This window comes from Oreochromis aureus, linkage group 19, assembly GCF_013358895.1.
Source record: "Oreochromis aureus strain Israel breed Guangdong linkage group 19, ZZ_aureus, whole genome shotgun sequence".
Taxonomy (NCBI): domain Eukaryota; kingdom Metazoa; phylum Chordata; class Actinopteri; order Cichliformes; family Cichlidae; genus Oreochromis; species Oreochromis aureus.
The window spans coordinates 2,875,643-2,901,256 of record NC_052960.1 but is presented as its reverse complement, the minus strand read 5'-3'; the positions used below and the strand labels follow the sequence as shown (position 1 = coordinate 2,901,256).

The following is a 25,614-nucleotide window of genomic DNA, read 5'->3' as shown; positions in this document are numbered from 1 at the left end:
AGCATCATCGGTCCAAACCATTTCAGCCTTGTATCCCAAACTTTGTCTCCGCCCAACCTGTCCCCCTGATGCACTAACCTAATCTTCTGCACTGTGGTCAGTCCCAATGACAAATCTTAATATCTTCAGCTGCCACCAGTCCTGCCTCCAGTTCAGCCTCCTGTTTTCTATCTGTGCCACCGTTACCACACATCATATCAGGTCTCATTATACACCAACATTTTGTCTGATACGACTCGTTGACGCTAGGAGTCGCCGGTTTCTCTCCACATTCCCCGCTAAGGTTATGCGCCATATTGGCAGTCTCCTCCATCTCAGCAAGCGTCGGGCATGCACGCCTCTAACCGGTTATCGAGGAGACGTTTGTAAATATTTACTGTGGTCTGCCAGTCGAAATACAACACTATGGAGGCGGTCAAAGCCTTTAACAATGAGGTTTGTAAGAGATTCTCGCTAAAAGATCTGAGTATATTGAGGATATGTTGTCTAATTCACAGTCGCGGTAGCTAGTCGGCTAACGTTAGCATCTTAGTAAAGAAGAGGGTAGTGTTTGGCAAGGCCGCTGTTTCTGCACAGCAGTGCAGCGGTAACGTAAAGTCAGTGAGTGTGTAGTTCGTGTAAACTGTCCACACATCATGCAAGAAGAGAGTGAATTTGTTAGTACAGCCCTAATCAGGGTTAAATTCTGTGAACAAATATCACCCAGCGGCTGCTGGTAGCGCTAAATAGCTAGCTAGCTAGCTCCAAATTAGCAAAGCCGCTTGAGCTGCGTTATAACTGTGAGCCAACTATCTGATGTGAACATGGACAGAGTAGCCCTCATTCACCTTGGAAAGAAACAACAAATGATTAGGAATCAGTTCTTTCTAAATTACAGTTAGCTTCCTGGTGTATGCAACCTAAACAAAGTAGCAGCGCATATCCACACTGTTAAGTTTAGCCTTAGCTATCTGAAGCCTCCAAGCGGAGACCGCAGCCGTCATTTGTCTACATAACACGAAGTCTTTGCTTTAGCATGATGATCATTGTAAATAACACCTGCATTTAATCCTAGTAAAAAATCAATTCCACTATTCACCGCAATTGAATTGCGAGTGTTTGTTTTAATGACGATAGCAACGCAAATGCCTGAGTCAGAGGCAAGCCCCCGACATCGCTTTATTGTGAACTTGGTGTCTCTGTGAGCCCCATGATAGCGAAAGCTAAGGTTCTGTAAATTGTTAATTAAAGTTTGTGGTTGATGAAGGGGGGTGCTCATTTATAAAGCTGTTGGGTGACAGTTTACGGTTCTTATTGGAGCGTGGTTTCAGTTCAGTTTTTAAACAAGCTGTTCTCTGTCTTCTTCTTTTCATATTTCAGCTGTACTCATTGAATGAGTACAAGCCCCCCATCTCCAAGGCCAAGATGACTCAGATCACCAAGTCTGGAATAAAGGCTATAAAAGTAAGTATGCAGTGTTATAGGATGAGGCAGGTAATAGAGGAATAAAGACATGATTATTAAAGAGAACTGTTCATTGGCTCCCAATAAATATAAACATATGCATAGTCTAGCAACCAACATTATTCTAGTTTTGTTGAATTACTCCTACAGTAGAATAGGCCTCAAGTCATTTTTAAATGAATCTCAATTTAGGTCACAGCTCACTAAAGTTGTGGTATGTTAATGTTATGCAGTATGAAGGATGGTAAAGGAAATGTGGGACCAAAATTGAATTTTTACTCTCAGCTCATCTTCAGTCACAGCCTTCATTCTGGTTTGGTCTTTAAATGATGCAAAACTGTGTCTTAATGCAAATTGAAGCATCGAAAACAATATGTGGTTATTGGTATTTAAAGGAATAAAGATGAAAATATAAATGTTGACTGTTACTACAGTGCCAGCGCAGGTGGTTGTATGCCCTTTGGCTTAACACACGTAAGACATCCAATTCTAGACAAAGGGAAACATACATTTTTGCATAGGAACAGCATGTAGAGTAAAAATATGCCAAATCAAATATGCTGTAATGACAACATGTGAATAAGAGAGCAGCCAAAAGAAGCTGCTTTTTTTTTTTTTTTTTTTTTTAATCTTATGCTGTTTACTGGATAAACTACAAAGAAATGTAGGGTTATATAAACTCATCAGCAGTGTGTACAACTCATCTGCTCTGCTGTAAAACTGCGTGGTGTTTGCATAACCTTTAATTATAGCACAGTTTAATAAAAGCCTAGGAAAGCTGAATTACCTAAGAATTAAAAAATAAACGAGGTGTTGCTCTTCTGCTACCTTTTATGGTTTCTCATCAGCCTTCAGGCAATAAGAAATTTTTTATTGATTTTTTTTTCATGCAATAGAAATTACTTTATTGATTTATATGTGTGGGAAATATGACGATTAGAGGGGTGCAGTACTTCGCCAGCCAAACATCCCAGTTTAACAGTGAGTTTCAGCAAAGTTGAACACCAATCAAATCTATAGGTTTTGATCAATTTATGTAGTTTTTTATAGTATGTTTATAATCAGACATTTTTTTGTTATGTGTTGAATATGGTAAAGTACCAGTTAACATTTTGAGTGTATGAAAGGTAACTGAACCCAGTGACGTTGAGTTATTCCGTTTTCAAAAACGGGTCATGTATCAGATCACATTGAGATTTTTTTGCCTGCTTCAGTTAATGTTAGAACTCGCATGTCTGCATATTTACGTTGTCTGTTACTGCACAAAATTAATTTATGTGCTAGGCTATTAGTAAATAAAATTTTCAAGCTTGAAGAGACATTTTTCACCATCTATATTTATAAATCTCTTAGTTTGAGTTATTGAAGTTTTTTAATAAAACTGACTTTTCATTGTGTAAAAGGCAAAGATGTTAGTGACAAGATTAACAGTAGCTTCATTCCTGTGCAGTAAGCAGTGAGCCAGCGTGCACAGTATCAGAAACTCGGGAATTAAAGTTAAATCCAGAAATCATTATTTTTATTTATGTAAGTCTGCTTTGTAACTCATCGAAGTTATTTTAACATACGCGGTAACTGTTTTATTGCTGTTATTTGAAATCATGGCTGAATTCACAAACTGATAACAGATTTCTTTTATATATTGGAAATTCTACATATGTTACTGTGCATACAAAGCTTTTAAAAGGCTGCATTTGATCAATTTTTACGTATATTAACATATCAGCAGCCAACAGCAGTGCACGGCGGCTTTAGCACTTCTTGTGGTCTGGAAAATATAGATGGGATGCCTTGAGTAAATCGGTTATAATTCTAAATAAAACAGATGTTAGACATAAAACATTAAGGTAAAACATATTAGGTGCCAACAGCGTATTAAGCCACATTCAGACTACAGCAGCTTGCCACTGTGACGTCATTTAAAATGAGCGTTTTAGCCTTTGTTATCTTACGGGTTTAAAACCAGATATGATGAATGAGGAGATCAGGACCGGACTGTGAATCTGTGAACATTTTCATTGGCTAACAACTTGCCAATCACAAGTTTAGTATGTCCTGGTTGTGTCTTATAATCTCCAGATTTTATAGACTGTGCTAAATATTCTGGGGCAAATTCGTCACTTCTGCTGACTTTGATTGATCTGCGGTCTGATACATCACTCGGTCAAGGCTCTACAAATGCCTAATCACTGTAACAGATAAAAACTTGATGTAGACCGATCCCAGCATAAGCCAGTCCTGTTTTTTGTGTATTTTACACAATTACAACAAACAGAACAATCTTCAGTCAGCAGTTTGTGTTGCGTGAGCATTAAATAAGGTGTGGAAGATTTAAAAAAGAATGCAGCTTCACATCATCTGCCTAATTACTTTGGTTTTTGATCATTATTTTCCTATGATGTAACACCATAACTGCAAATCCTCTGACTAAAAGTGATACACAACCAGTTGTTATTCTGACCTAATCATGTTCGTTGGTACACATGTAAAAGCTGCAGTACTTGTTTTTTTTATTTTTGTTTGCAATATTCGCATCTCATAATAACGAGCCGAGTGTTATAATTAGGCTGAAATTAAATTTGATAAAGGTAGAGCTGCTTATTAATCTGGCTAAATTAAAGGATACGTGGCGGCAAATTTGTTTTGGGTGGCGTTTCTGCCCACTGAGATTGAGCTTAAATACTTTTTCATGTGTGGGAAACAGTGTAATGTTGTCATGGAAATAGTGAGTTACACTGCGGGATGCAACCAAATTAGCTTTTTAAATATATCTTACTGCTATCTGATTTTGAATCTATGGACAACTTCCTAGAATTTGATGGAGGAAAAATAAAATCCTACAATGTACTGTGAGTTCCAACCTCCGCTTTTATTTTGTAGTTTTTTTCTGATTTTGAAAATAAAGTGCAGACACATACATAGCTGCATAGTCGTTAAAAGTAGTTGGTTGTTGGTTGGTTGGCTGTTAAATGCTTTAAACTCTTGTACTTGTATTTCACTTGACAATTATTAGTTTAGCTGAATTTGTAACTAGTTCTAATGTCACAAAATGAACAAATAGCAATAAAAGTCTCACTCTGCTTACTCAACAGTAACTGTCCATCCTCATGTTGCAGGTGGACTGTTATATTTTAGTAGTTTTGCATGTTGGTTCCTGTTTACAGGTCTGTCAGTGCATCATAAATACATGATGATTCATGGGGATAAATGGGCCTTAACACATGGCATGTAGCCAATACACAACAAAATCTGTGTCTTAAAAACCCAAGCAGAAAATGAGACTCGACATCTGGAGAAATCTTAGTAGTAAAAAAAAAATCAGTTGAAACCCAAAGAAATGCTGCTGTTTTTTTGTTTTGTTTTTTTATTACTTAATTTTATATATAGATGATTTATAAGAGGTGAAGGTCATTTTTACTTTTCAAAGTGGGCAAAAAGTGTTTTCCCAGAACGGTGCTTTTTATAGTTTGCATGCTGGGCTGGTATCCTGCACACTGTGCCTATAATTCGGGGGGTCTTTTGCATCGCTGATCATTAGTCACTAACAAATTCTCTTTAGACTTCATTGCTTAAAGTTGATCTTATTATGAAATACTCAAGGACCAAAACACAGTCCTTCTTTACAAAATGACAGTGATTTTTTTTGTCATTTGAATTTGGGGCCTGCCACATTGAGTTCAGGACACCAGCCTTTAACAGATGTCCTCTCATGATATATTTCTTTGTCCTGTTTGCACTCTAAAGGAACTGCTCTTGTGGTGTTTCTATGCCTTGTGTTACCTGTGAATAACACCCGTTTCCCCTTCCCTCAGCAGCTCTCCCAGCTCCCCCAAAGCACTGAAAGTGAAGCAGGAGGATGGGGTGGAGAGAGTTACAAAGAGATAAGAGAATCCCTAACCAGCTTAGGTAGGAGTATGGGTTGTTTCACAAGGAAGATGGAAGAAGACTAAAATAATTTAAACTGAATTTGTTCCCACACACCCAGAGATGCACAGCTTTTGCTGTTCTGGTTGTCTTGCGTTGGTCGATGTTGGCTTTGAACTCTTGTTTTTCAAATTGAAGTTGCAGTCTTGTTGATTTTCTTCATGAGTTATTTGAAGATATTTGTGTTTGGTGCAGTTAATTAAAGTCAGTCTTCTGTGTTGCTTCTATTGGATGGAGCTGGAGCGGAAATTCGTTAGCTTTGGGTTTAAATTCAGGAGCCAAACAGACGAGTTGCCATCAGTGACTTATTAAATGTTGATCTTTAGCTTCACGGACAGTTAAACTGCATAAGTCCTTTAACATTAAATATACACGTTTAGTGCTTTTATCTCCAGCAATACATGTCAAGACTAAGTTTTTATTAGAATCTTATATTTATTTCATTGAAGCTTGAGGTTTGTCTGGTTCACAGTTTAAAAACTGTAAATCCATGTACTGGCAAAGCAGTCTTAATTTATGTCTTTCGTACATGCAGGAAGTTTGCCTTTTTCATGATACCGTGTAAAATAACTGAGAAATTCAGTTGAATCTACATATTTCAGATGGTGATTTGAGTGAAAGGTTGGGGCTGTTGCTTCTTGTTTAGTGATGTTCAGATGGAGGAGAGCTGAGAGAGCTTAAACTAGACTGATGATGGTACTTCAGTGCTGAAGCTGATCCGTAAGATAGGACGGCACGTGATTTTAGATGTTTCGCTGTACTTTTGCTGATCATTTCAAAACGGCCAACACCCGTTTGTATGTGATAAACAGAAATAATAAATGGAAAACGATGCATATGTGACCAGCCGGGATGATGCAACAAAGCATCTGATATTACATCTCAGATTCTTTGTTATCATGTTACCCATTCAGCACAAATTTCTAAGAGATTGATGTCCACAGGCAGCAGTTTTTATGCTGCCATTCAAAATGAATGAAGATTCTAAAAGTTCTTCATTCATAGCCAGATTAGAAATGGTCTTTTTAGTCACTGCCAGAGTTACGTTCCCCTCTGCTATTATTTAGTGTAGATCTCTGTAAGAGGAATGACATTAACTAGATGTAACACCAGCAGTGTTACAGAAACTTAGCATCTTCCAACCCGGTGCACTTTAAGTGTTTTTGCACAACGGACTTCACTGTGAAATAGAAACTTCCAGCACAGAAAACTCTTCCTGTGGACACAGCACCGAATCTTTAATTTGGTTTATTGGGCAGTAAAGCCTGAGCTGTTAATCAGAGTAAGGTTGCATCTGAAGAGCACTTAACCTTACTGGATTGTTACTATTCTCCATATATTGAAATTGGATGCATGATTAAAGACAGGATATTAGTTTGTTTTTAAGCATAACTTGAGTTTTGATAAGAAGAGACAGTCCTGCACTTTAAAAAAGGAAAAGGGAGGAAGAGTTACCTTAACTCATGATCGTCAGCTGCTCTAAAATGTTCTCTTTAACCATCCTGACAGACTCACACATGTTCAGGCAATTGCTTTCGCAGCCAAGTTTTTTAAAAATTGATGAAAGCGTGGCATTAATGTAAAACTGTTAACACCTGTAAGGTGCACAGCTACTGGCGACTTGCTACAAAACAGCGAATGCTGCGTTTTTGCCACATTCTGCATTTCGTCTGTGACTAGCAACAAGTAGGAGAGAAATACATGGTTTTGAACCAGCCGGGTTCCACTTACACAGACAGTCTGTGTACGCTTGTTAGGTTGCCTATATTTTACTCGTGTTGACCCACTTGGCATTGCCCACCGGCAGCTGTAGATGTCTCGCTCTTTTCTTTGTGATTTTTGACTTTAGTGTTGTTTGTGTGTATCAGTCTGTCTATACTTCCACCAGGAAAAGGAAAGCTTTCAACACAAAAAAATCTCTGAAACTTCCCCTTTAAACCATGCAATAAGTGATGCTGATCCCCGTCTGCACAGAATCCTTTAAGACCTAAAATTACCTGTGAAGATTATTGTGAAATGAATTAGTCAGTGGTGGCTTTCATTTGCAACATAAACTATATTTCATTCATTCACAGTTCAGTTTGTACTAAAATGCAGCAAGGTAGCAATACAAGAACTGTAACAGCAACCTTTAGCAATGGTTTAAAATATAAGTTGGTGCAGAAATTACAGTTGTCACCAAACTACCATTATTTGACCCAAAAAGAAATTAAATATTAAAAGTAACCTAACCTGACAGCACCTATAACAGTGTGTGTCAGGTTAGGACTGATCAGGAATAATTAGGAACCTCTGCAGTCTGAGGAAACGACACACACAAGTGTTGCTGTAGGATAGTTGAGTAGTTACTACAGGATACAACCGATAAAATCGATGCAAATATTTTGTGAGTTGAAAATATTTTTTAGACTGACCTAAAATGACCCAATCTTAAGTCATTTTCCAGCCACTGACATCCAGCCTTGTAATTTCACTGGAAGAATTTGCTGCATTTATTTTGGAATCAAGCTTCATCTTTTAGATTTTTCAGATCCAAATAAACAGATCTGACCAATCAGATCGCTGCATTTCACAACAGGTGTGCTCGTAATTCAAATCGTGCACTGTTACTGAAAACACAATGAGATGGAAATGGTAAAATAGTCCTATTTAACCTCAGACGTACGGTTAGATGCTGCTCCAGGTCAGTCGGCTCTCTCTTAAATGATTCCCCTCCATTTTCAGATATGGTCCCAACTCTGTCAACAAGAGTTCAAATGACCTGACATCCTGAATATGATACAGCTTTAACTCCTGGATGAAACCATTTAAAACAGGGGTGGCCAACTTCAGGCCTCGAGGGCCGGTGTCCTGCAGGTTTTAGATCTCACCCTGGGTCAGCACACCTGAATCAAATGATAAGTTCATTACCAGGCCTCTGGAGAACTTCAAGACATGTTGGGCGTTTCTCAATATGCGTACTTGTGCGTACTTGCGTTCTCGTGTACTCGTGATACGTCATCAGTCGGAGACCAAGTACTGTTCCAATTGGCACGCATCAAGCCGAGAACGCGAAAAAGTCCCGGATGTGTTCTCGCTCCGCCCGTTTTATCAAGCATGCATTGGTGTGGACTTGGTACGGCTAAATATCCCAGAATGCATTTCGTCCAAAACTCAACAGCGGACTCCCGGCACATCGTTTTCAACCCCCCCGCTCGCGGACTTCTCACTACTCAGGTTAAAGAAACCCCAGCAGCTGTCTATAGTATTGAGTGTCCACTAGAATAGAAATAAAAGCGTTCTAACATCTCACCTGCTTGTTTTTATTAAGGTATGTACACGTATGTACATGTACACTGTTTTTATTAATAGAGGTTTCACTACTGAGGTTAAAAATGATATATAAGTCACTTAGATCACTTCTAAATGTTAATGTTTGGTTTATTTCAGTGTTTTATTTGTTCCTGAGTAAACCGGTTTGGCTGTGATTAAAGTTAAGCTTCATCACATGTTACTCACAGTTAAATTAGGAGGGGACGGCAGTAAAAACTCCGGACCTGTGACATCATCACGTACGCAGGTGTTCCAATTGTACATATCGCGAGTCCGTGCTCGCGTTCTCGACGGGTACGTACTCACCGAGAACGCGAGTATGTACTCGCGTACTCGGGAATTGAGAAACGGCCGTTGAGGAGGTAGTTTAGCCATTTAAACCAGCTGTGTTGGATCAAGGACACATCTAAAACCTGCAGGACCCCGGCCCTCGAGGCTGCTGCTGCCTGCTCCTGAGAACTGGATGCAGACACAATCTGTTTCCTCCTTTTCTTGTTTGGAGAAAAACATCAAGACCAGCTTATGATCGCTTCATGTCTACTCCTTTATTTATTTATTTGTTTGTTTAGGTTTTTAACCAATTTTAGCAAAAATCCGACCTGTTCGGTGTATATATGTTACACAACAATTTTTGATCTGGAAAATTCAGAATTTCGTGTCGTTTTTTTCACATCGCGTTCAGTTCAGCTTTACTCTACAGGATACTTCAGATTTATATAGCTATGAAAGCTGTAAGATTAATTATAGATGCTGTTTTTAAAATGTGAATTTGTATTTAAAACTTTTATTGGGAATCATTGGCAACTCTTTTGATGCAGTTTTTATTTTCTCCTTTTTTTAATGGATGTTTTAAACTTAAACGTGCTGCTTCGTTTAGGTTTTGCATTTGCTGCAATATCAAACAAGAAATTTAACATCTACTTTATGAAGTTTTGAGTTGCTCTCAGTTTGATGCCATTAGCTGCTAGAGTCACACAAAGCGACTCGGATACTTTCTTAGAATATTTTTATTTTTAGAATATTTGTATAATGCCAGGACAGTTTGAGAGTGGACAGGAAGGCTGGGAGAGACACAGTAAACAAACAGGGGCAGATTCAAACCCTTAAGCTGTACGGCTCAGTGAGCTGTACCCAGCATGGATACTTTTATGAGAGCTAATAGAGGACCAGTTATAGAAGCTCTTCCCTTATTCAGGGGCCACCACAGCAGGTAGTTGTGCACGTCTGATATGGCAGATTTTTACACCGGATGCCCTCCCTGACACAAACCCCAAAGGGATATGTGTCTCCTAATAGGCTCGAACCAGATGTTTTCTACACAGCAGAGAGCCTCATTGATTAAATGTGTAATAGATCCACTGATCTAGGATCAGTTATGGCTTTTAAAAATACTTCTGTTAGACAGTAAAGGAGCAGAGGAAAATTCCTTACCTTATACTTATAAATGTGGCACGATGATCCTTTCTAACAGTGGATTTTAATGTCACTTACGTGTCATCTCAGGTTAGTGTGGAAATTTAAAGATATTAATCTGAAAAGTCCAGAGTCCAGTTAGAAAATACTAGATATGTAACTTATTTTTAAATGGGTTTTATCTTGTTTCTTTATTTCTAATTGTCTATTTGAGTCTGTGACTGCTAAATACAAAGAGATGAAGTTACTCTTTATATGTTGGAAGAAGAAAAAAAGAAGCAGTAGAAATTGGATTATGTTGCTGGCAAGTATTTGCAGGTTGTTTCAATGAGAGAAAACAATTAGACTGGTTAACTAGTCTGACAGAAACCCTTTAAATCTGAACACATGTTACACGAATGAAGCAAAAAATTGGCCAAGCAAATATCTAGTGTTTATTCTAAGAGCTACATGAAAGCATTCATCACATTCCACGTTAAATGGATTATGTTTTAAATCTTGCTGAAAAGTGCGACACTTTGCATCACAGATAATATTCGAGACCCTGCAGTGGCAGAAAAGTCTGCAGAATTTAAGGTGGTGTTTCTATGAGGACTGCAGGTAGTGGCTGCTGGTGTAATATAATTACACATTAACAAAATAAACACGTTCAGTTTGTTTTTTTCCACTGCTACATTTCAGTGCTGTAAAACGTTTAAGTTCAGCCAAAATGATCCTGACTGACATGGAAAATCACAAAGCTCTCTGCTGAGTCGTCGGTTTGAGAGAGACGTTTCATTCAGGAAGTATGAATTGGTTATGTCCTGGTTTCTATAACTGCAGTGAAATGCCACGCGTTGTCGCATGTGGCCGATGCTTGTTTGGGGCCTCGAGTGAAGAACGACATTTCTGTTAAACGCGGTGAAGATGGCAGCTTTGCTTAAACGATCCCTCTGTCGCGCCACCTTATCACTTTGTCTCATGAAGAAATTTGCCAGATTAAATATAAACTAATCATTTATATTGGGCAAAAACACTTCTGCATCATCATTACATCCGCAGGTTACCAAAGTTAATAATAAATGGTAATACCTTTATTCTAGCAGAGTTACAAAGTGCTTCACAGTTATTTATCAAGCTTTACAAACATAAAACGGCTCAGGAAGAACGAGAGGTTTAAAAAAGTGAAGAAAGAACCAGGCAGGCTTTAACTTATTTCACAACCTGTTCGGCTAATATGTATCCACTTATGTCCACTAATTATGGATGGTGGTTGACTAGATTATGTGATATGTGGACAAGGTTGAACATGAATGGCAGGGATAGGCTGCACAGTGGGACGTTAACTCTCTGGCTTTTGTCTCAGTCCTTCTCACTCTCACATCATCATGTGCTGTCAAAGAAACTTTTTTAAAGTAGTTGCTGTAATACTTGTGAAGATGGGTGTAGTCTGATTGCACGATGGTCTGTAATTTGCTCCTTTCAGTTTCTTTCTATTCCATCGAGCACTTTCAAAATGTGGGGGGGTTCACAGTATCATGACAGTAGTACATAATTCTGTACAGTGTTTGCATACTTGCCTAGATTCATAATCTGTTGATCAGAAACATGCAGTTGTGTTTTACTTACTCAGTACTATCTAAATGTCTATAGACGGACACAAACCACGATATTCATAGTGATGCTACTGTGCTGCCCATGTCCAGTTGCAGGTAGTGTTGTTCATATCTTTCACACACACAGCCTGTGCAATGTGTGATCAGTTGCCTGGAGACTGGTCCACACTGCAGCAGGTTATGTATGAGCATGTGTTTTTGTTTTTTTTAATTCTTTGGTGTGAAAGTATGCGCTCAGTAGGGTTTCTGGAAAGGGTGGAGAATCTCTGTGAAGAAGACTGTTTTGACGCTGCTAAATGTTCACGACATTTGTCTTTGCTTTTCATACCCAATCTAACTCATTAGTTAAGTTGCTGCCGCTGTTGTTGTTGTTAAAACTAAATTACAGTTTAAGGGTCACGTAGGGGAAGTGTCTGCCTTTACTGTACGGGGAAGGAGGAAGAGACCTTAAAGGAGAGCACAGGGAGAAGACAAGTACAGCGAAAAACATATCAATACATCATCAGCAGAATAATAGAGTGAAGAAGAAAAGCCCAGTTAATTTATTCACCAAGCCAAGTTTTCCTTTATAATGGAATCTTTTAAAGGACTGTTTATGTGTCCTGGTGCCAGTATTCAGTGTTGTTTCATTTCGTTATGTGGAATTTTCCATTCGGTCTCCCTACGGCGTCGCATCACAAAATAAGTCCCCTCTAAACAGTTTAAATGGTCTGAGCCAAGAGCCAACAATTCCTGACAGACAGACAGAGCTGAACACAGCTTATGATCCTAGTGATTACAGGGAAGAACCATCACCAGCAGGTTGCTGGATCATTGGAGGAGTTTATTTTATGCAGGTTTTAATTCTTGTAGTAGATAATCGCAAGAGACAGAACTCTTAAGGAGGAAATAGTTGGTCTTTCTGCAGGGCTGATCGAACAATGGCATCATTTCAAACAGGGCTTGAAGCCCTCTGTTATCCCCAGAAAGCTGATCCCGTATGCCCAGTGTTACAATGGCAATAGTAGTTGAGTTACAGTACAGTACTTTTACGTGTACTCGCCATAAGTCAAAGTTGTCACTCAGTGTGCACACTTATTAATCTAAGATAAACAACAAAGGTGACATGCTTTGTTTCCAGGGTGCAGTTACTTTTTATTAAAAATAAAGTAAAAATAATTAGTTACTAGTCTGAAGATTGCTTTTTAAAGTGAATGAATAAAGTTACTAAAGTTTGTTTGCAAGTTTGAATTTGCAAATAGCGTACTGCAGTTCTCACAGTCACACAATGTTAAGTCTTCATACTTTACAGAAATTTCTTGTAGTCCTGAAAATTCCTTGTGGACTTATTTCAGCTTGACTTTCCCTTGTGTATGTGTAATGTGTATATATTGAATATTGTAGATTGCAGCTTTATGTGTTGGTAAAATTTCAAAACTACCAGCTTGTTTGTTTAGCTTAACTTGTATCATATCTAACGACTTTTTAAAAAAAAAAATACTGGCAGTTTTAGAATAAGCTCAACTTACCTTAGATAAGTTTAACTTTGACTGCAGCTGAACTTATGCAATTGAAATCACTCCTCCACAAAACAAACATCATCTGACCAGCTCCTCTGCTGTACTTTGACTCCATCTACTGGCTGTTTGCAGAATTGCATCATTAACTAGAACAACTGACTTTTCTTAGCAGGCTGTGTAAATACTTGTGGCGAAGGGCTCCCTTTCATTTGCTTAACCACAACTTCATTGCACTTGTGGTCTTTTTGTAAACTCCTTCCAGAGACAGTTGTACAAATATACAAAATACTGAGTCAGTAGTAGATCTTTGAGCCCCAGCAAAGATCTTCCTGATAGGATTTTGTTTTTTAACATGGCACTTGTATATCTAAACTTCACAAGAAAGATTCAAAAAATCTTCAAGTTTAATCTTCTTACTTAATCTTCGTCCATCTGTGTAGTTAACCTATAGATGTCAATGATATGAAGAGATTTTGCTGCAGATGGGTACACAAAGTCATGTCTACCAAAAAGTTCTATATGAAACTAAGTCATTTTTAGTGCTGCACAGAGTTTCAAAAGTACATTTGAAGGTGCCCAACTGGCAAATATTTTTACTGCCAAAGCGCTGAAATGCTGCCTGTTTAAATTAGAAAAGCCTGTGAGGCTGTTACTTTCAAGTGTAAACAGCTCAGACAAAAATGTCCATTAAGGCAAGTACAAATTAATCATAATGATTTAAATGTAGAATTAAAGCTAACACTGTAATACCCATCTCTCTTCTCTCAATATTAAGCATATTTGTGACATTTCTGATTTATTTATGAAATTGTTTTCCTGTGCATGCCATGAATTTTTTTCCTCTGTGAGATTAAAGCACCTTTTTCATTAGTACCTACTCGGATCGACTCGCCACAGGTTTCTGGGTTTTCCATTAGGTCAGAGTACCTGGTACCAGGTACTAAAATAGTACTGCTCGGCTGATGTACCAAGTGACCCGAGCAGGTACAAAAATGTGACGTCATCAGACTGCATGCCACCAATTGGCTGGTCAGTGGTGTCACTTGATGAGTCATGGGAGTGTCTCGTTCCCGAAAATCAAAAACGCCATTTTTGAAACAACGCTGTGGTCCCCGAGTCTGACGAAAAGCCACAGACCGAGCAGCGATCCACGTCCACCTTTGTTGTAGCGTTCATATCGCATACTAAATGCGTCACAGGACGCTCAGCAGCGTTGCTATGACAAGGACCACTCACATTTAAGCTGTACTCTACTGTAATGTAAAAGCAGTCGATCCAAGTCGAGTCGTGGCGAGTTAATCTGAGTAGGCACTTCAGGGAAAAGGGGCTTAAAGCTCACAATGTGCAGGTTAATTTCGGGGGAGGCAAAGAATTTAGTGCTGGTAACGCAGGAAGACATCCCATCAACAGACCAAAGCAGACCGTTAGCCTGTATTTAGACTACAAACAAGACTGCCAAACTGTCCTTTAAAAACATGATCCTTTTAATTGAAGCCAGGACAGGCTTGTCCTCATCCCAAGTAGTTACCAGGGTGGTTTACTGCTTACTCAGATAAGGTCCTATAGCTTGAATTATTGCTCTTTTGGTTTTTGGGGAGTTTTGGGGGACTGTACGCAAGTATGTAAACATTAATGGATTTTAAACAGTTTGGCTCAAAGGGTGCACAAACCTGGGACAACTCGTACAAAAGCAGTACTGGCTATACAAGTCAGGACTGTTGCTGTTCTTGTTGTTATACCTGTGTTGTATACCTGCAGGAGTGGTCTGCATACATTTAATGCAAGGAGTGTGTTTATTTAACAGAAAACTGTGGATTTTGCTCATATTTCTGACCTGGATTTTATATTTGGCTGAACTAAATACCACTTAAAAAAATTGTTACTTTTTTAGTCATTGTTACTTTTTTTTTCTTAAGAGTAAACACAGAAAAAAAATTTTGTTTGGCAAATATTTTTTTATGTGCAGTAAAAACATCAATGTGGCCTGCATGTATAGGAGTCCTGACACTGGCACATCTTTATAGGCTCCAGCTGTGCAGGCCAAAATATCTAAGAGTTGCTAAGTGGTGTAAGTTGTTAATAAGGAAGAGCTTTTCAGTTTCAGAGTAGTACAAGTATTTGACATTCTGGTGTTTGGATCAGCTTAAATAATCTAAGATACTTCTAGCTCTTCATTTATGTTAATTTACAGAAATGTATGTGAGATTTTTTGAAGTTCCAGCATAGATAATCCACTATGCCATCCATGGGTGGCAGTGTAAACTACTATAGGGTTAAAATAAAGATGTGAGATAAATCGAAAGAAAAATCTCACTCAGCCATCAGAAACTCGTCAGTGTATCTTGACACATATTTTCCAAAGTAGGACATCGTTCCTGTTGTTTTTCCACTGATGAAAGCGTGACCCATCATCATCTAAGAAGAGACCCTTCAACTCAGGATTTAAATGTTCCAACGTGGGATGAGGAGGGGACTCGCTAAGAACACATTTGTATAAATTTATAGCTACACTTAAACTTTGTAACACACCTTTCTAGACAGTCAATAAATAGCTCTGCTATAAATCAGTGTTTCCCACACAGGATCTGCTTGGGCAGTCAGTCCAAGTGTCTTGATTTTTTTTCATGTGTTTGAGACGACAACAGCAGCAGTTGTGATCGATTGCTAGTGGATAGCCCCCTGAGTCTTATTTGAAAGGTTTGGCTGTTTTTAACCAGCTACAACCGGCTCTTCCCATCCTGTGTTTCCCTACCAGTGTGTGCCTGCCCCAACACCGGCACCGCCAGAAATAGAATTCAAATCTGTGGGAAACACGAGCGATATTCCTCTGTGTGGGTGTTGATGGAGTGTTTTTGCTGATGCAGTCTTATTTTGCCCTGCACTGACACTCTCCCCTGAGGAAGTGTTGCTCTTCTGCTTTTTCTTGCATATCACACTAATGCACAGTCATCAAGGTCATAGAATGTGGACCTGTTTATGTCTGTGCTGGAAGAAGATGAACCCTCTGAATTCACTCAGATGTTTGTCTTTGCATCCTGCTCGGTGTGTTAGTGCCTAATTGTTCCATACGGTGGACTGTGTGAAAGCGTCTACATTTGTTGTTTCTCTGCTCTTTTAGTCTTTAGGGGTTTTCCTTTAATTTGTCACTTGTCTGTATTTTCATTATAGAAGAATAATCTACTCTACCGGGGTTATACTAGTAGTGCAACTAGTTGTCTAACTCCAGAGTGTCCTGCAGGCTGGTGTGATCATTACAGTGTTTAATCTGCATTCATGAGTTAGCTCACTCCCGTCCTCAGCCGTAATTTTGATCTCGTCTGCAAAGCTGTTAAATTTCATGACTTTATATTGTGCAGTAATTGCGATGTTTGTTCACAGACATAAATAATAACAGCCACATTGTTGCAGATAGTAAAATAATTTTTTTTTATTACTTGGCCCTTTTGAGTTTTTGAATTCTTGTTTAAATCCACAAGAGACTGATGATGCTGTCTCCATCTGTCATGTCTGTTGTATCCTCCTTTAATAGAACTAAGCTTTAAAAAAAAAAAAAAAGCAGTTATTTATTTTTTTCTTTTTTGTGCATGTCATTAATTTGTAAATCTGAGGAACGGGGAAATAAGAGGATTTACTTAAGAGCCTCCATCCAGTCTTATTTACTTTTTTAACCCCCAGTGCTGTTTCCCTTTTGTTACTGTGCTCTGCGATGTTGTTGTTCAAGCCACTCAAAATATTTTTTTCTCTTTGCTTTACTTTCAGTTTTACAAGCATGTTGTCCAGAGTGTAGAGAAGTTCATACAGAAGGTGAGTTATACTTTAATTAGGAACCATGAGCCACACCCAGTCGGGTGCAGAGATATTCGTATGTTGCTCTGCTGTTCATATATCTCAACACCAGCTGTCTTTCTTCGACAGTGCAAGCCAGAATACAAAGTCCCAGGGCTGTATGTCATCGACTCGATTGTCAGACAGTCTCGACACCAGTTTGGCACAGAGAAGGACGTATTTGCTCCGCGCTTCAGCAAGAATATCATCTCGACGTTCCAGCACCTCTATCGCTGCCCTTCAGATGATAAGGTTAGACCGTTTTTCATAGGTTTTCTGTTCCTTTATGTGGCTTCTCATTTCTCAGGACATTATTGTGACATACAGGGCGTTCAAATGAGTGCGATCTTTGTGAATGAGTATGCATGTCTCGTTTCTGATTTGTCACAAAAATATTTAAAGATCATGTGTCTGAGAGAATGTTTTTGAGTAAATAATTTGTCTTATCTTTTTTGTGTCATCCAAATATGTTCGTTTAGCTCGGTCCTCCCCCAAAGCATCCTTTCATTGCTTTTGCTGCTTTGTCACCATTTGCTGTGTCTTGCTTGCTGTTTGCAGAGTAAGATTGTGAGAGTCCTGAATCTGTGGCAAAAGAATGCGGTTTTCAAGAGTGACATCATTCAGCCTCTGTTGGATATGGCAGCGGGGATTCCTCCTCCCAGTGTCACACCTGTCATGCCCAGCAGTGCTGCCCCGGTCAATAACACTACACCCGGTCAGTAGAAGCACATTAAAGTTCAGATTTGCTCTTCTAATCACTGCTACTGTGGTATTTAATATATCTGAACGACCTCATGGTTCTCTCTGTGTATCCAGGTACCCCAGCTACACCGGCCACTCCAGCCAACATAGTGCAGGGTCTGCCTGACTGGGCTTCGCAGATTACCAACACAGACACTGTGGCTGCTGTGGCCCAGATCTTGCAGAGTCCCCAGGGGCAACAGGTAAGTGAACACATCCTCCCAAAAAGTGTTTACATCAGAGCAGCATGTGCAGTTTGTGTAGCTGTCAGAGTAAGAAGGTGTTTAACTTACTTTGTTGTCGTCTGTTACAGCTCCAGCAGCTGGTGCAGAGTCTGCAGATGCAGCAGCAGAAGCCCCAACCGTCCCTGCTGCAGGCCTTGGATGCTGGCCTAGTGGTGCAGTTGCAAGCTCTGACAGCTCAGCTCACTGCGGCAGCTACTGCCAACAGCCTCAACCCCCTGGAGCAGAGGGTCTCGTCTTTTAATAAGGTAACGCTGCAGTCAGCAGCTGTGAGCTTATTTTTATGCTTCTGTGGCAGCCAGAGCTGGAGGCGTTATGTTTCTGAGTTGGGTCCATGTATATATGTACATCTAAACGCAGCACCGGTTTTATTGGATTTTTGTTCTTTCATATTTGCATAAACATTTGCATTCATTGAAACACAAAACACGGTTTCTTTAAAAAAAACTTATATAAATTAAATAGAAGTGTTTAAAAGAGTTAAAACACAATGTTAGTGGAATTTTGTATGTATATAGTCAAAGGTCTTGTGTAGGCATGCATGGATGTTGTTGAAGGCATTTGAATTCTCTTTATTTCTACTCACATTTTGTTTCTGTTGCAGAAACTTTTGGGTCCTTTTGACTTTGGGAACGATTCAGAGCGTAATGAAGAATCTAAAAAGGACAGCTCAACATCCCAACTGTGAGTTCAGTGTGTTTGACGTTTGTTTTAGTCCTTCATTAACAGTGATTCTGCTGCTTCCACCTGAGAGCTTGTGTCTAATCACGCTGCTGACTGCTTCCAGGCCCATGGTGTCGGAGCCCCTTAACAGCTCCCTCTTCCATCAGTTGGCTGAGCAACTTCAACAGCAAAACCTGGAGCAGTTTCAGAAGCAGCTGCTGGAGCATCAGCAGAAGGTAGAGCACGTACACTGAGAGCGGCCTTTTAGTTCAACATTACGGTTGTTCTAGATTCATGATTTGCTACAACTTGCATTCTGCATTTTTTTGCAGGCAATGAACATAGAAGGGCAGGACTCGATCTTTGGGCAAGAGAACTCAGTTTCGAATGCTCAGAGCAGCAGCCAGCCTCAGCTTCCAGAGCCAGAGAATAAGATCGACGACTCCATAGACAACCAGCAGCAGGTATGCCTGTGGGCCATTACTGCAACTTTACACTAACTTAGAGGGTGGTGTATAAACTTAATATTTGGAAAGCAATGCATGTCTAAAAGCAGGACTGCATTAAATGATTAGTTAGCTCGAGAGATGGGCTTTACCTGAAATTACCCATGGGTTTTCTAGGACATGGATCTAGATGAAGGCCCGGATGGGATGGAAGAGGAGATCTTTGAGGCTGAAGAGAAGAAGACCTTGAACACACGGTCTAGAACAAGGTCAAGGTCACGCTCCAGGTTGGTTTGACTTTTGATAACTGGGTTTGATGTTTAAAAGGAACACGCTCAGGGTTTAATATTAGTATAACAAAAAGTCAGTCTGGAGAGAATTCCCAAAAGGTTTGGCATTGTCTCTCCTCAGGTCTCCAAAGAGGAGAAGGTCTAGGTCGCGCTCCGGCTCACGGAAACGCAAGCATCGAAAACGTTCGCGGTCACGCTCTAGAGATCGCAAGAGGAAGTCCTCGCGGTCTTATTCTAGTGAGAGACGCGCCCGAGAACGAGAGAAGGAGCGGCAGAAGAAGGGACTTCCTCCCATACGGTCAAAGACTCTCAGTGGTAAGAGGAAGTCATTGTTGGGTTCTGTTAAATATTTTAACTATACCACCTGCAAACCTTTTTTTTCCTGATGAGTAAAAGTCCCATTATTTTCCCCCCGTCTCGTTACCTAGTGTGCAGCACAACTCTGTGGGTGGGCCAGGTGGATAAAAAGGCCACTCAGCAAGACCTCACCAATCTGTTTGAAGAGTTTGGCCAGATTGAGTCCATCAACGTAAGCAGACCTCTCCCTCCTTTACCCTCTAATTTGGTTGCAGTGTGTAGTTTTGATCTCTTAAAAAGAAACGTAATGACGGTGCCCAAGCCTGTCATTACTGTAGCTGTTCCTAATGATCTGTCCTGTGTTCTGTTTTTTTTTTTCTTTTCTTTTAAATAGCTGTCTTACTATCTTTCTTTCACCAGACACACAAATCTACTGGTATTCTCTGCTACGCTCTTTTGCTCTGTTTAACCTCCCCTTGTCCTCGTGTCTCTCTGCAGATGATCCCTCCCAGAGGGTGTGCCTACATCTGTATGGTCCACAGGCAGGATGCATACCGTGCCCGTCAGAAGCTCAGCACCGGAACGTTTAAGATTGGCTCCAAGATCATCAAGGTCCACATTACCTATACAGTTTATTCCATTGTGTTCTTTGTTTGTTCTAAACAGTGAAGCTTTAGATTTAGGTGCACATGGTTGTATGTTACAAGAAGCTACTATTAAAAAACAATAATGATAATCTTGACCTTTTGTGTGTCTTTGATCCAGATTGCGTGGGCTCTGAACAAAGGTGTAAAGCAGGAGTACAAGCAGTTTTGGGATGTGGACCTGGGTGTCACGTACATACCTTGGGAGAAGGTAAAGCTGGATGACCTGGATGGCTTTGCCGAAGGAGGAATCATCGACCAGGAGACGGTCAATGACGGTAAGAGGAAACGAGCCTTTCTTTGGCACAGACTCTGGCTCTGTTAATTCTGTGGCGGAGTTTGTTGAAATAAAAGTAGGACAAACAGGCGGGTTTGTGCACAAATGATGAAAACATAAGTTATCCAGGCAGACAAATCTTGGCATTTCATCATCTAAGTGAATTTACTCTCTGCCCCATTCCCTTTATTTATTATCCACTGGAAAACTTGGTGAAGACTAAGATTGAGTTGGAAAGAAAGTACTAAACTCCTTAATCCAAGCAAATAATTGAACAGTATTTGTTAACATTTCATTTTTTTGGTCTGTGTCTGCAGAGTGGGAAGCTGCCAAGAATACTGAACAAGCCAAGGAAGCTGCAAGTCAGCCAGTAAGCACTGAGACTACAGCAGCATCTAATACGCAAACCGAGACCTTCAACCAGCAGGTTACCATGATGCCAGTGCAGGTACAGTCTGCTTGTAAACTGTAAAAGGATTACACTGTGATTTGATTCTGATTAGTTACGGTACACTGTTTTAAACCATTAAGAAACTTTGAGTCGCTGAAATGTGTTAAAGGATTTGTGAACCATAAAACTTGGAGGTTACACTATTTTTCTTTTAACAGCGTTTTGTTTACAGTCTTATATCCCTCGTATTCAGCTTCCAGTTGCACAGGCAGTTCCCAGTGCAGTCGGTTTGGTGCCTCCTGCCTTCCCTGTCACCATGGGCATACCTCCGCCAGGTTATGGGCCGCCGCCACCCTTCATAAGGGCCAGCTTCAATGCCTCACAACCTCCGCCAGGTAAATAATGCACATGTTGTAAAAAGATGAGGCCAAGAAAAATTGACCAGCTTACACAAATGATTCTCTCTTGTCCAGGTTTCATGCAGGCTGCTCAGACAGCAGGAATGGCCTCAGCATCTGCCTGTGAGTATCTATATGCTTCACCTATGACCGGTACCTGGATGTGAGTTTAAAAGTGGAGCTCCCTATTAGACCGTCAGGTTTTAATATGTTTTTGTTTTGTTTTGTTTTTTACCTGTAGCTCTGGTTCAGCCTTCAGTGGCCTCCAGCCAAGATGCTGTCAAGGATTCACCATTCGGTGCTATGATTCCTCCAACAAGCACCATCCCAGGAAGCTTCATGCCCTCAGCCATCCCAGGAGCTGCCGTGTTCAACCCAGTGGGAGTGCAAACTCAGCAGGCCGCTAATGAGAAAACACAGTCTGCAGAGGGAATGGATGCTACTGCAGAGCTCACACTGCAAGGTGACAGATCGTTAATGTGTTTGAATAGTTTTATTTCTAGTATTCATTTTTGTCTCCTTTTTGTAACAATTCTGTCTGCACTTGTGTTCATCTCCAGGCATGCAGAATGCTGTCCGCAGTGGAATGGGCCTGCTGGGCATGCACCCTACAGCTTCCCTCACCCACCCCCTGCATCAGTCTGGACTGAGTGGGCAGAGGATGCCCGGCCTGCTGCCCTTGGATGTGCGCCCCAACCTGCTCCAACCCGGAGCCGCTGCTCGCTTCCCGCTTCTCATGCAGCAGGCCCATGCCCAGCAAACTCCTGGCCTCCTAGACAGTCCAATCCAAGCTCAAACCCGCCCCAGGGCTCCCTTCCCTCAGCTGGACCCCTTCCACCGACCCCCCAACATAACCAGTGAAAATGCACCCAAAACAGAAGAGGAGTCGTCCTCTGGAGCTGACGAGGGCAAAGACCAGGACTACCGCTTTCCTCCGATGGAAAAGCAGAGCACGGGCCTGCTGCGGACCCCTCCCCCAGAGCATAGGGAGCCCCTTGCAGGATCAGGAGCAGGCGTGAGACCACCTTTGCTCCAGACCCCAGGTACTCAGCCAGCCAGATCTAGCCTCGTAGGCCGTCTGCAGGCTCTTGCAGGGTTTACACCCGATAACCGCTGGAACCAAGCCAGAGGGGACTTTGATGAACGTGATGGCATGCGAGGAGGCCCCCAGGCCCCAGGTGGTCCAAAGGGCTTCCCGGAGGCTGGTCCCACACCTGGGCAGAACTTCCCCAACCGCTTTGATAACCGTCCCGGGACAGCGGCTGGTGTTTCTGTAAATGCTGGAGCCGTTGGGGGGCCACAGGCTTGGAACCGTAGTGGTAATGCCGCAGCTCCTTTTGAGAGCGAGCTCCATCAAGACCTAGATGAAAGAAGACGCCCTTGGGACAGGCAAAGAGATAGAGATGAAAGAGATTTTGACTTCAGGAGGGAGATGAATGGTAACCGCCGCAGCCGCGAGAGGGAGCGCGAGAGAGACAGGGGCCGCGACCGCACCAGAGAACACGAACGCGAGCGAGACCATGACAAAGAGAGGGAGCGCGAACGTGGAGGCTCAGCACCCCTTCTCCCTCTGCCCACACCTCTTCTACCAACTCCACCTCTTAATCCCAACCTGACACTGAACCAAGGCAAAGTGCTTGCTCCGCTCAAACTGAACCCTCAGATTCAGTCACGATTCCAGCCCCCTCTTTTGCCTCAAGCTCAGGGCAAGCTCCCTCTGCTGGGTCTGAATCAGGCAGCACCTCAAGTTCAGATCAGGTCTCCTCCTCCATCACAGAGCCAAGCATGCTCCATGCCCGAGCCTGAATCAGAAATCCCAACTCCATCCGAGGCCCCCCAGGCACAGCCGACACCCTCGACGCTTTCGCATGACCCATCATCTGACGGCGAAGGTCAGAGCACATTGACTGAGGCGCCTCCAAAGTCAGAGTCGTCGCCACGACCAGAGACTTCTCCACACACAGATTCACCATCCCAGCCTATAGCCCAGTCCACCTCTCAGACCACTGGTTCTTCTGACAGTGAAACCCCTACCCGTGCCTCCCCACCTGCTGAGGCATCGTCCCAGGACTCATCCATGGCCTTCACACAAGCTGCCAGCCCCCCCGAAGATACGACTCACTCTGCGGAGGAGCAGAAAAGTGGACAGAAGGATGAGGAGGAGTCACAAGAGAGACCCTCCTCGCCCCAACCGCAGGGGGTCAGTGGACCTGAGATGGACAATGATCAGAGTGAGCCCGTGGAGGATGCTGCAAGTCTGCCAGTGGTAGACACTGTCACAGACACTGAGGGGACATAATCATCACTCAGTAGGTAAAAGATCATTTTGTAAAGTTGTCTCTTCTTCTCTGTACTCATGTCAGCAAACTACCACCACCACCACCACCACACGGGACATGACGAATACTGACTCACACTGTCTGATATCAAATGATTTTATCCTCACAGAAACCAGTGTACTTAAATAGAAGGCTCATTAGCTGATTTATGGATAGAGACTTTTGTTTGTATTTTATTTCGTTTTTTCCTTTTTTTAAGTTGTAATGCCACACCACCCATTTTAATTATGAGCTTGGTGAATTTTATCAAATTGCCTGCCAAAATGTTTCAATTGTATATGGGGAAATTTAGCTTTGACCTTCCTATGGAAGAGAGTAAGAAATCCTGGCTGTTCGACAACGGATTGATATACTTGAAAATGGCAGCTGTTGGCCCAATTTCTGTCTCCTCTTCTTTTAAAATGCTACTGCAAAGTTTTCAATGAATGCTTTTGTGGTGTCTTGCAATGCTTTTTTTTTTTTCTTCTTCTTCTTTTTTTTTTCTCCTGAGCAGAACAAATGGCCTCCATACATTAAAACCAGAACAGCTGCTTATAATTGGAAAAAAAATGAACATTTTAAATTGAAAACATGAAAATGTTGTATCCCCGAAATAAATGTCTGTAATTTGTTTCTAATTATCCAGTGAACACAAACAGAACATTACATGCCCGGGGGAAGAAAAAGAAAAAGGAGCAGAGGGATGTTCTGATGTCGGCTGCATATTGTTTTAGTTTGAAATAAACATGCTTTGTCTGTTTAAAACACTTGCTTTAGGACTGTTTTCTGACCCAGGACCAGTGGAAAATGCTTTACAGACTCGTGCGCGCACACACACACACTGTGTGCTGTCACTTCGGTCGATTTGATGTTCTTGTAACTCAAGTTGCTGCTATACCATCCATCCACAGAGCACTTTGTTGGATGCAACCGTGGGACTTGTAGTTTTTTTAGTCTGAGGACTTCAGCCTGTATGTTTCCCTAAGCTTTTTGCTGGGTGACTGTTGAGGATGGGATTGTGCCTTTTTGACTGGATTTGTCGTTCACGATGCTATCCAACACTACTGTGCGATGTACATCAGACTGCGTGCAACTCTGCTTTAGACAGCTCTCTGAAAAGAACGCTCCCTGCACAGAATTGACTGACCTACAGTTTGAACGGTGGCTGCGCCGTTTGTGCGGCGCCTACCTAGAGAACAATATATCCTCCATTGTTCTGTGCATGCAGGCCTGTAGCCATGTTTTAACCTTCCTGTCTTCTCTTGTTCATTTCATACCTGTAGTGGTTTTCTGTTGAGACATACCTCTAGGTATTCATAGTCTGCTGTTCTCTCAGACCAAATGTCTACTACAGGAGTTGTGATGTTGAATAAAAGTTCAAGGTGCATCAGACTTTCACTCCTTATTGTCATGAATTCCCATTCAGGCTGACATGAATCATTATTTTGGGATTAATAGAAGTCCAATTCACGGGATTTGTTTGCATCTCAATAGTGTGTAACATTTCAAGCACTACCCACCCGCTATTCATCAAACAGTAACAGTAGGAGCTCACCTGGGTTTGGTCACGTGACCACAACCCATGATAGATCCAACACGTGCATGAAGCTAAGACAAATAGTTTGAGTCGTGTTAGTCGTTTAAACCGAGGAAATCATAGATTGCGTTCTTCACAGCTGTTTTATCACAAAAATCAGTTTAGAGAACCAAAATAGCATTTTGAGACCCGACAGACTGGACAAAGGTGAATTCCACACTGCAACGCAGACATCCATGCAGACGCAACACGAGACCTTTTCACAGCGACTGTATATATTTTTTATAATTTAAAAAATCCACACAACAAAAGGAAACGAATAAAGAAGGCTGGCTAAAATACCCCCACCCCACCCTGCC

The 25,614-nt window shown here is 41.3% G+C and overlaps 2 protein-coding genes across 4 annotated transcripts in view; both read left to right on the top strand.

Moving 5' to 3' along the window:
• The first annotated feature begins 236 nt into the window (after positions 1-236).
• On the top strand, positions 237-25,110 carry scaf8 (SR-related CTD-associated factor 8). Of its 3 annotated transcripts, none has more exons than XM_031752953.2 (20): positions 237-435; positions 1,360-1,443; positions 16,946-16,990; positions 17,102-17,263; positions 17,570-17,726; positions 17,828-17,955; positions 18,066-18,242; positions 18,599-18,678; positions 18,782-18,893; positions 18,990-19,121; positions 19,281-19,390; positions 19,515-19,708; positions 19,822-19,922; positions 20,189-20,302; positions 20,456-20,612; positions 20,929-21,059; positions 21,235-21,397; positions 21,476-21,523; positions 21,642-21,863; positions 21,961-25,110. In XM_031752953.2, exons 1-20 carry the CDS (start codon positions 406-408, stop codon positions 23,697-23,699), a joined length of 4,086 nt encoding a protein of 1,361 aa, XP_031608813.1. In that variant the 5' UTR covers positions 237-405; the 3' UTR covers positions 23,700-25,110. The 3 variants fall into 3 exon arrangements, with proteins under 3 accessions (XP_031608813.1, XP_031608815.1, XP_039459653.1); XM_031752955.2 differs by having other exon boundaries at positions 238-435; positions 21,256-21,397; XM_039603719.1 differs by lacking the exon at positions 237-435 and adding an exon at positions 5,256-5,349.
• The window catches only part of tiam2a (TIAM Rac1 associated GEF 2a), an 86,570-nt gene continuing 84,650 nt past the window's right edge, over positions 23,695-25,614 (top strand). The window contains exon 1 of the mRNA XM_039603717.1: positions 23,695-23,713. The gene's annotated coding sequence lies outside the window, so the exon portion shown is untranslated. The remainder of the gene's footprint in view (positions 23,714-25,614) is intronic.